The 11,735-nt window shown below is 36.0% G+C and overlaps 1 protein-coding gene across 1 annotated transcript; it reads left to right on the plus strand.

The window, feature by feature from the left end:
• Window positions 1,512–8,112, plus strand: LOC104701250 (marneral synthase-like). Its single transcript, XM_010416897.1, has 14 exons — window positions 1,512–1,795; window positions 1,913–2,098; window positions 2,224–2,313; window positions 4,342–4,542; window positions 4,649–4,733; window positions 4,867–5,033; window positions 5,117–5,308; window positions 5,515–5,628; window positions 6,260–6,502; window positions 6,592–6,690; window positions 6,866–6,922; window positions 7,025–7,071; window positions 7,163–7,649; window positions 7,757–8,112. The coding sequence occupies exons 1-14, from the start codon at window positions 1,592–1,594 to the stop codon at window positions 7,865–7,867; spliced, it is 2,283 nt and encodes a 760-aa protein (XP_010415199.1). The 5' UTR covers window positions 1,512–1,591; the 3' UTR covers window positions 7,868–8,112.

Genomic DNA, 11,735 nt, shown 5'->3' on the forward strand with positions numbered 1-11,735 from the left:
ATGAAATGTCTAACCAACTAGTGCCAGAGACTTACGTTCCTAGCCTACGAGATTAGTTGTCTAGGATGTTTGTTGACGTGAATGAACTTGTTTGTCATGCCTGCTCGACCATGTTTCTCTAGCGAGAGCTAGGTATGGAATTGGTCGAGTCTGATTAGCTTTTGCCAAGAGATTGGATTAGCTAAGTCGTGATGTTCATTGACTAGGGATAGTTTGCTTGTGGCGTGATAAACACTGTGTAGTTTAGGAGACTCCACCGACATCAATTACTCCCATCTTTAGGACTACTTTCCTCCTGATTATTATTGCATTCCTGCGGCTGTTTCTTATCTTGCGGTTTTGTTCATGCTTAGACTCGTTTTCGTTTTTACTCTTGTTTACTTCTTGTCATATATTTTCGTTTCTAATTTTGTAGTTCATTTCCGTTTTTGTATTTTCATCATTCTAGGATTGTTAGACAAACACTCTTTTTGAATTAGCTTAACTTGTGAATTCTTGATTGCATCTTGAGTGGTAGCATCATCCCATTTGGATTGACACCTTAAGTACTACGACTACATAAGGTTAATTGAACCTGCTAGGATAGATACACAAAAATCCTAGTATCAAGGTAAAATGAAAAGAAAGATGATTTAGTGTATATCTTGTGATGTTGTGTTGATATGTTGTCTGGATTCCGTTAAGTTGTTAGAGTTGAGTCAGACAATGTTGGTAGATTGATGGTTTATTTTTTTATGAAATTATTAGATTATTTATTGATTTATGTAAGATTGATAATGGATTTAAATGGTTATTTATTGTATTAGATTTATTTGTTAGATAATTTCTGGTTTGATGTTATTAATTATTTCTGTTGCATTGCTTAAAATTACGATGTTAGTAAATTTATGAGATTAGATAACATTAAATAAAATAAAAAAGATTACGTCGTAGCGTACCATATGTCTATCTACAGCTATTTTATTTTAGCATTAAGTATCGGTCAACATGAGCGTGGAGGATTAAAAATAACTAGAGCATTGAAAACAAAACAATACTCTCTCCGTTTATTTTAAGAAATGTTGACATGGTCAACATTTCCAGGTAAAGTTTAAAAGTTGCTGGTTCAAATAATATATAGGAGGGAATCATCGAAAATATTCTGGTATTCGGCTTGAGAAGATGCAATGGTCCAATCCTAAAATCTCTTAATTATTTAATTATCTTAAGAGATTTTTTTTTTATATATAGAAAATACTCACAAATTAGAAGAAGTTATAAAATACATCTCATAATTTTAGATAAACACAATTAAGAAAAAAAACATAATACATATCATAATATTTTATTTTATGATTTTACTCTGATCGATGGTCTACCCCGATTACTTATTTATATAAAATAATACTAAGGGGTTTGACCTAAAATTGTTTGCATGTGTTCTATACAACTTGGAAGTTAATAATTTATCAAAATTATTATAACTTAGAATTGATTAACAAGTTAAGTAAAACATTTTAAAAGTTCAAGAACTAATCTCTGAGCAAACTAAGATCGTCTTCTTAATAAATATCTTGATGATTAACGAGCTAGAGTAGAGGGTTGACACGAAATGTGGAGGTTGAGAATCGGAGCTGAGGCAAGACAAGACCCTCACTTGTTCACCACCAACAACTTTGCCGGAAGACAGATCTGGGAGTTTGATGCTAATGGGGGCTCTCCCGAGGAACTTGCCGAGGTCGAGGAGGCTCGCCTGAAATTCTCAAACAACAAGTCACGTTTCAAGGCTAGTCCTGATCTCTTCTGGCGTATGCAGGTTGGTCATGAAACGTCTCTACTCTTTTGTTTTGTCTTTTTGACAATTATATTATCACATTTTATAAGTTTTTGTTCCAAATATATATAATCATTAGTTGGTTCTTTGGTTTTATAGTTTCTAAGGGAGAAAAAGTTCGAGCAGAAGATCCCCAGAGTGAGAGTAGAGGATGCAGAGAAGATAACATATGAAGACGCGAAAACAGCACTAAGAAGAGGAGTACTCTATTACGCAGCGTGTCAGTCTAAGGACGGGCATTGGCCTGCTGAATGCTCTGGTTCTATGTTCTTGGACGCTCCCTTTGTGAGCTTATCTCACTTTTACTCTGTTTATTTTTCTCTTGTTACTCATATTTATTTATCCATTCGGAAGGAATATCATTCTTTCTTCATAATAATGTAATGAATTTCTTTGAAAAACTGGCACAGGTGATATGCTTGTACATTACCGGACACCTGGAGAAAATCTTCACTCCGGAGCATGTCAAAGAGTTACTCCGTTACATGTACAACACTCAGGTATAAATTGTAACGGTCTCCGTCCAGAACCTCCTAAAATTTCAAAAAAAAATTTAAAAATTTATACTAAATAAACGGAGAAGCTAAAATCTCCTAAAACTATTCATATAAGATTTAAAACACTCAATATCTATTAGGTATCTCACTGATTAACATTTTTTTAAAATTTTCAGAATTGCCTATATTAAGATTTTTTACATGACAGACCAGCCATTTCAATATTTCACATTTTTATAATTACGTAAAATTTATATATTATAAATAAGTGTATGTACAACGTCCCACATTGAATAATATAAAATAATAATAATAAGATATATTTCCCTGTTATTAATGTGAAAATACATTTAGTAAAGTAATTTTTTTTTTGTGCACCCAATTCCTTAAATTAAACTAGAAAGATACATGATAGATGATGAGCACATTCGGACAGACCCGAATTGCCAGCTTGAAGATTAAACCAGTTTGAACCAATACAAGATAAAGATAGAGACACAAGTCTTGAGAAGCTTGATAGGGTCCAGGAGAAGTATCAAATCTAACTAACACAAGCTTGCCCGTGAAAGTGATAGAATTCAACACAAAAAACTGACTGGGAAGAAGATAGTCACCATACACTGTGACGTTAAAAGGAGAACACTCTCAAATGATTCTCCCACGAAGGAGGGGAGGTTTGAGCATGGTCGCTCTCTCAAATTCTGCTTGCACTTGGCGAAGCGTGAGCCAACAGAGGAGACGCCGTAGACTGGCTCTGCCTCAAACGCAAACACGAAAACACCGGAGAAGTATCCAGTGAGCAAACTCAGCCATAAATGGTCAGACAACAAACCAACAAAAGTGGTTCTAGAATGGAAACTAGTTCCATATATCTGAGCCAATAGGGAGAGGGAATAACCGATGAAGCCGGAGAAGTATCCAGTGTCTAATCCATCTGAACTAGTCTTCACCGCAACCAAGGTAGGGCCAGAGAAGTATCCGGCAAACACAGAGAAGTATCCGAGAGTTCCAACCTTGAAACATAGAGAAATGGAAGAGCGACCAACCTTGATCAAAGAGGACGTGTCAAGCTGCTCGAGAAGCAAAGATGGCGTGGTTGAGAATACGATTGATTCAGCAACCAAGACGATGAGCCAGTCCCAAACAAGAGGGCCACTGAGATAGATGAACACCTTCAGTGGGGCTGCGGCTGAGAGGCGGAGGTGAAGCTATCTCGACAAGAGGGTCTGGCGGATCTGGAGGTTCCGGCGGGTCCGGAGGAGACAAAACGCTCACCCGCGGCGCCAGATCTGGTGGTCGTGGACATGAGAAACCCACCGAAAGCAGCTGTACGCAAGACATGGGAATGAAACAAGGTTCGCCGGCGTAGATCTGCCGACGCAAATGAGAATACGGATCTTCGTAGTCCTTAGTCGGACCCGAGAGAGGCGAGAGAAACTCCGATTAGGCGATGAGGCTAGCGGGACAGCGGAGGAGGAGAGGCATCATCTCGTCGGCGAGCGGCTGTCTCGGACTTCGTGCCTGAGAGAGAAGGAAACTAGGGCCGCCACTGCTCAATAGCAGTTAAACGCAGTAAAGTAACCTTTTATTTGTAAGATTTACATAATTAAATCCTTGCTACTTTAAATAAATATCATAACTTGAAGTTAGTATTTGAAATATCCAAACATACACCTAAAATAATTATAAAAGAAATTAGTATTTATTATTTAAATATTCTAAATACTTTTTAACTTGTTAAAAAAAATATTGCGGATCATGTTATAGAGTAGGTTTAAATTTACATATATATGATTATATAGATTTTTACGGATTGAACTACTAAATTGCGCAAAAATATTTTAGTTTAATATTGAATGAGTTAACCAGAGGTATTAAGTCAAAACATATTAAAACAACCACAAAAAAATACAACATATATATTTTTAATAATTATTAAAAAAATTATTGCATAGTATACCACGGGTTAAAATCTAGTATTGTTATAGCTTGTAACATATGATATGTAATACCATAACCATTGCTTTGCAGAACGAAGATAATGGCTGGGGGTTAGATGTGGAAAGCCATAGCGTTATGTTTTGCACGGTCCTCAACTACATCTGCTTACGGATTTTGGGAGTAGAACCAGATCTTGATGGTCAGCGAAGTGCGTGTGCAATGGCTCGTAAATGGATCCTAGACCATGGGGGTGCCACCTATGCGCCCTTGATCGCTAAAGCTTGGCTTTCGGTATGTTTTAACACATATCTAACTTCGGAGGTTTCTAAAACAATGTTTTATCAAAGTATGTTGTAGTTCGATTCATAAAATGCATCAATTAATGTTCTTTATCCAGGTTCTCGGAGTGTATGACTGGTCTGGTTGCAAACCGTTACCACCCGAAATTTGGATGCTCCCTTCTTTTTCTCCCATAAATGGAGGTTCCATAATTCATCATACCTTACGATATGAATATTGTTATGATGTGTTGTACTTGATTCAGTTACTTATCTTTACGACACTGAGTTGTCCAAGCATGTCCCTAAAACCATTTTTATATACCTATGAATGCAGGTACTTTATGGATATATATCCGGGATCTTCTCATGGGAATGTCATACTTGTATGGTAAAAAATTTGTAGCTACACCAACCCCTCTCATTCTACAGCTCCGGGAAGAACTTTTTCCTCAGCCTTACAACAAAATCATTTGGAGCCAAGCTCGTAATAGATGCGCAAAGGTTAGTGTAGTCATGTGGATAACAAAATTAAATGACATTTTATATGTTTATAAGAAAGAAAAATTCCGATGACAATGATGCAGGAAGATCTATTCTATCCAAAGTCATTTGGACAAGAATTGTTTTGGAAAGGGGTTCATATGCTTTCGGAGAATATCATAAACCGCTGGCCTTTCAACAAGTTCATAAGACAAAGAGCACTTCGAACCACAATGGAACTTGTTCACTACCATGATGAAACGACCCATTATATCACTGGTGCATGTGTTGCGAAGGTACTATACTTAGATTAGTTACATAATATAATATACTGAACGTACCAAAATCCATATGGTGAAAAACTGACGACACTAACACAAACTATTAAATTACAAATCATTAGTTAAGAAATTAATATAATGTGACAAATTAATTACCCTATAAAAGAAAAGTAAATGATGCAATGTGACAAATTAACTTTTTAATTTTGTTATTTTGGTAGCCGTTTCATATGCTTGCATGTTGGGTAGAAGACCGGGATGGTGATTATTTCAAGAAGCATCTTGCTCGAGTCCCCGATTTCATATGGATTGCCGAAGATGGCCTTAAAATCCAGGTAAAAGCTACTTGCTTGTTTTGATAATTTCAGTTGATTCGAATTAAGATACGACAATGAATTTTACTTGCATTACTCTATTTGAGTCCATTCAAATTCAAAACCAGTTGACAATAAAAAATTGACTTGTATCGTTTTATATATTATTTCAAATTATTAATGTTAGATCCGAACATTATTCATGGCTTTGATTTCAAAATTACTCGAGAGGAAAAAACGAATTAACTCATGTTCTATACATATTTAATATGATAACTCTAAAATATTATATTATAATTTTTTTTGTTCCAAAAATACGTTAATAAATTTTATTTTTCAATAATTCATTATTAAAAAGTAGGGCTGGACATTCGGGTAACCCNATATTAATGATACATATTATAAATATGTTTATATATTCGGGTTTAATGGATACCCAAACGGGTACCGGGTATTACCTGACCCTTACCCGAACCACGGGTATTAGAAAATAGAACCCAATAGAGTTTTATAGGCAAACCCGAACCCGATTTTTCGGGTCGGGTTCCGGGTTGGGTATTCGGGTACGGTTTTTATGCCCACGCCTATTAAAAAGATTCAAAACTCTATCTTAATTTTGGTATCTAAACCCTATTGTCACTTGTGCAAGCAGTTAATGGGTAGCCAGTCGTGGAATGCAGCCCTCTCGCTCCAAGTTATGTTAGCCGCAAACATGGATGATGAGATTCGATCAACCCTGATAAAAGGATACGACTTCTTGAAGCAATCTCAGATTAGCGAGAACCCTCTTGGGGAACATCTCAAAATGTTTAGAGACATAACCAAAGGGGGATGGACATTTCAGGACCGAGAACAAGGGTTGCCGATTTCGGACGGTACTGCCGAAAGTATAGAGGTGGGCACTATATCTTAAATCTATAAAAAAAAAAAAAACTAAATGTTTTTATCTATAAAAAAACTAAATGTGTGCCGCTCCTTCCTCAGTGCTGCCTACTCTTCCACCGCATGCCCTCCGAGTTCATTGGCGAAAAAATGGATGTAGAGAAGCTCTATGATGCCGTCAATTTTCTAATCTATCTGCAGGTAAACTTCTATATGATGTTAACTCTACAATTGAATGTATTAGGCCAAGTAAGTGAATATTGATTATAGCTAGTTAAATAGGTGTTATATAGAGCTTCTTTGATTGTTTGGTTAAGCGAATCTTTTTTTCAACATTGAGGTGAAACGATATTAAGTTGTTGTCAATGTATAACAGAGTGATAATGGAGGTATGACGGTTTGGGAGCCAGCTCCTGGAAAAAAATGGCTAGAGGTAACAGTCCAACTATTAATTGTTTGAATATAAATGGAATTATGGAGGAATAATTTCATTTTAGGAGAGGCTAAAGTAATGGTGATATTGTAACGAATGCAGTGGCTTAGTCCGGTGGAGCATGCAGAGAACACAGTTGTGGAGCATGAGTAATATTTTATTTTATCTTATATACTTTGTTTTTTGACTTAACTAATTCTTTTGTTAAAGAAAAAATGAAATTGGATCTTTTATCGTTAGGTACCTTGAATGTACGGGCTCGGTGATTGCGGGATTGGCTAGCTTTACGAAAGAATTTCCCGATCACCGACCAAAAGAAATCGAAAATTTAATCAAGAAAGGCGTAAAATACATGGAGGACTTGCAAATGTCAGATGGTTCATGGTACGGAAACTGGGGTGTTTGTTTCACGTATGGAACGCTTTTTGCAGTAAGAGGTCTAGCGGCTGGAGGGAAGAATTATGGTAATTGCGAAGCTATACGTAGAGCGGTACAGTTTGCTCTCAACACGCAAAACGTCGAAGGCGGTTGGGGAGAAAGCCCTCTGTCTTGCCGTAACAAGAAATATATTCCTTCCGAAGGAAACAGGACAAATGTGGTTAATACCGGACAAGCTATGATGGTTCTAATTATAGGTGGTCAAATGGAGAGAGACCCTTCGCCTGTTCATCACGCCGCCAAAGTGTTGATTAACTCACAGTTGGATAATGGTGATTTCCCACAACAGGTTTGGTTCCCTTTTTCTAATTGTTTTGTCCTATATTTGATTTTTTCTCAGGGTACTCGAAATACGACATTTATAGATGTTTTGTTTTGAATTTCAAATTTTTGCAGGAAAGAAGAGGGATCTACATGAATATGCTGCTGCATTATCCAACCTATAGAAACATGTTCACTCTTTGGGCACTCGCATTTTACACAAACACTCTACTACGTCTGCTCTAGTCTTGACGACATCATATTTGAATCTTAATAATAAATTACCATCAGATAATTACATTTGAAACTAAAATAAGACCTATGTAATACATACCCCAGATCGGGATATCCACCTTTCAAAAATCTTTGTACCATGTGCTATTTTTTTTTAAGACGCATCTCCCGTGAGAAAAGCTAATCACCAGAGTTGCTAATATATAAATTAACATAATAATGAGAGTGAAAGGGGGAAAGAAGAGAATTGTTTTTTGAGTTGCTTATACAAGCAATGTTTCTCAGCAAATATAACAGGTGTCAACTTTTTAATAGTTATTATTAATAAAATACAATGAATATATATATATATATATGATTAAAATAATAAAAAAAATTTAAGAAACCTTTAAATAGTTGTTGATCCTATTTTATAATTATTTCAAAGATTTAGGCTTTAAAATACAAAAATGAATAATAATAATAAAAAAAGGACTCATTGCTTTTGCACATCGGGCACACCTCAAGAGCAGACACTATCCAAACTATCCTCAATCAACAAAGCAATCATCTCCACTTTTCTCTGAACGTTCTCCAGCTATTCAAGGTTGTTTACCATTCAATGAAGCATTGTCCCTACATGTTTGAACATTTTCTTATTGTAAAACACACCTGATAGACACCATATTGGCTTTCCATTGTGAGAAAGTTTGCAAGCTATCGATCCTTACTTACAAACATATGAGGTGGGCACCATAGAGTATAACAGACGCTTGCAAGCCAATGTAGAGTCTAGCAGACACTTGCAAGGTAACACAGAGTCTAGTAGGCACCTATGGGGAGACGCAGAGTACGACAGGCACAAGTGGGGCACCACATATTCTGGAAAACAGTTTGGGGGACTATAGAGTCTAGGTGACATATGTAGTGCCTCGTAGCTTGTGAAAAACACATACAAAGAAACGAAGAGTCATACTGACATTTTCAAGACACCGCAGTCTTTCTGACATCTATAAGACACCACAAAGATTGGACTACATCCGCAAGACACCACAAAGTGTATCGTAAACATCTGACCAGAAAAAACAAAACTACTCGAGTTTTGCCCCTCTTCAACTCCAACAAGAAAAACAGACATGCTCTGTTGTATGGTGGAACCACAAATTGTGCCTATATTAATGTTTAGCCTATACATTATCCGAGTTGTGTATTATGCAAAATAAAAGACATAAGCTCTAGGGTTTCTTTATAAAAGGAAAGCTAGAGTTAAAGAAACAAAAACTCACTGAAGGACAAGCTGAATGTTGTACACACGCTGGGTTTAGCTGCAACAAGGCAGATGCAAAAGCGTAGCGCAGGGTGCAGTGAAAATAGCATGCATAGGGTGTTGTACGAATAACATGCAACAATGCACAAAACCATGATAAAGGAATAGAAGCTAGGCTGGGACCGAAGGGCTGAGAGGTGTGATGTTTGTCAGCTAGTGAAGGCTGAGCATCAGGTACCAGGTGGATTGCTGAATCCATATCTCTTCAGGGCACTTTCATGAGAAACAAAGGTGGAGCTCTTTCATGATAATAAAATAGTGTTATTACTACGATACTTTGCAACGATCGTATTCGTAAAGAATTTGTAACATTTTTTTATTTATTTTTGCACTGATTAATGTACGTAACAATTTTACTACAAATTTATTGCAAAATAGCGACAAGACTGTCTGTTGCATTTTTCATTACAAATTAGCAATATTATTACGCACACAAAAATGTCTTGCAAATTTTGCAAGAAATATTTAACGGTTATGATTTGTGGCAATATTGCAAATTAGATTTAGTAAAAATATGTGGCAGGATATATAACACCTTTATAACTGTATTTACAACAATTTATAACTCTTTTGCAACACATTTTTTCTATAAAATTACCTTTTAATATATATATATATATATATATATATATATATATATATTTTCACATCTTTATTTTTGGACAGATATTTTCTAGTGGCTCGTTGATGTGTTGTTTGGCTTCTATTAGGTTGCTAGAGTGGGTCATTAATTAGAATGATGTTAGGATGCTAGTATGTTGCGTCTTGATATCATTGAGTTCATGGTTATTGGTATTGATTTATTGGTTGTTGGATAATTGATGGTTTAATATTGGTTATTTCTGTTGTTGAATTGAGTGTGGTTAGATTGTTAATAAGTATGTGATCATTATTTAATTATTATTTAAAAGAAATGGGTCGGGTCGTTTCAATCCTGACTCCCATCGGTTGTTGTTGGCTTGTGGAGTTGGAACAAGGGCACGTTGAGGAACCGCGCTGAAGCGGTTCACCCAACCTAGCAAACAGGTTATCACCAAGGACATCATCACCTTCATCATCCTCCTCAAAGACTTCTTCACCCTGTCCTGGCAAGTTATGAGCTCCTTTTTGTTCTTACAGGACTGCTCGTATTGATGCATCAACACAGAACCGTCGCTAACATTTCGAAAGCCATAATCAAATTAAAAAATGGGCTGAATTTTTGTGACTGTATGCAATAAGAGATATATTTTTTAATAATTATTAAAATAAAGACGAAAAATAAAAGAAAATGAGCTATATGCGGTTCAAACTCGTAGTGGGTAAGCCTTCACTAACACTCCTAATTAACGCCACTAAACCAAATAATTTTTTTAAAAATTAGGACCAAATTTTGTATATAATATATACGGCCGCAAGGTGATGCTTCATTGGCTTGGCCTATGGGCTGGCTCTGCTGATCAACAGTAGTGCGTAACTTGTCACGCCAGTTCTGTTGAAAGTCAGACATCATCCCTCAAAACACATTGTTCTGCTCATCAAGTTGCTGTTGCAGGTACTTCTTTGGTGGCATGATTAGGATCAGTGAGTCTCTGACTCTGATACCAACTAATGTATGGAACAATAACAATTGAGAACTCAAGTATCAATGGAAAGACTTCGGTTTGAGAAAAGCTTTCTCTTTTTACGAATCAAAAACAACCAACGAACAAGAATACAATGATTAGAGTACTTATAGCAAAATGTAAAAAACCCTAGCAAGCCTTGAAGCCTAAGAAACGAAGCCGACATAACAAAACCCAAACGAGAAACCCAACATAATTATAAAATAAAGACATAGTTTAGAAGCCTAATAAAATAAGCAGCCTAATAAAAGAAGTAGTAGATGATGCTACATCATTAACCCTCTCTGCCAAAACAGGTCAAATATACATGAGCATTGCCTTGTAATTTCGAGTTGTTGAAAGCTAACAACGTTATTAAAGCTTACCGTTTAAGAAACTTTATGAATGTTCTAAGCAACACCAAATTAATATTTTAGTTAACCACTCATTTACTTTAATTGTTGACCCAGGAAGAAAATTACTTATCTCGAACATATCACTAGCTTGAAGTGGTTGGCTGGTATCCAATGGTCCCCTTGAAGATCTTACGGAAAGGTGACTCCAGAAGTTTCATTAAGCGCCAAATTATTTTAGGTTTTTTTTTTTTGTGTTTTCAATCAAACATTTATTAAATGTTTTCGATCAAACATTTATTAAAAAAAATCAAAAATATTAAGCGTCAAAGTTATATATTTTACCAGTGTTGTGACATTTTTACCTGATTGGTGATTTGATTCTATATATATTTCTAAAATAGTTAAATGAATATATGTGCATTTGAATATGAAAAAAAAAAGATGAATTGCTCGGAGGCGATTCTTAAGACGATTAAGCGGTTATTTTCTTGTCATCTTCCGACGAAGATTCAGACGGTTACTTGCGCCGGAGTGGGTAAGTTTCTTCTATCCCACGATCGAGCGGTTTCTTCCGGCAAAGGCGTGGAGACTTTGCACGATGTAGCAGTTGAACAGAGATGGAGTGCTATCTATTT

This window comes from Camelina sativa, chromosome 7 (genome assembly GCF_000633955.1).
Source record: "Camelina sativa cultivar DH55 chromosome 7, Cs, whole genome shotgun sequence".
Classification (NCBI taxonomy): Eukaryota; Viridiplantae; Streptophyta; class Magnoliopsida; order Brassicales; family Brassicaceae; genus Camelina; species Camelina sativa.

Bases quoted from the DNA above. Each gene is read 5' to 3' on its own strand.
- LOC104701250 (XM_010416897.1), top strand. From the start codon at position 1,592: ATGTGGAGGTTGAGAATCGGAGCTGAGGCAAGACAAGACCCTCACTTG. The intron at 5,309-5,514 runs GTACTATACTTA...TTATTTTGGTAG, and splicing joins CTGGTGCATGTGTTGCGAAG to CCGTTTCATATGCTTGCATG. The intron at 7,072-7,162 runs GTAATATTTTAT...TTTTATCGTTAG, and splicing joins AACACAGTTGTGGAGCATGA to GTACCTTGAATGTACGGGCT.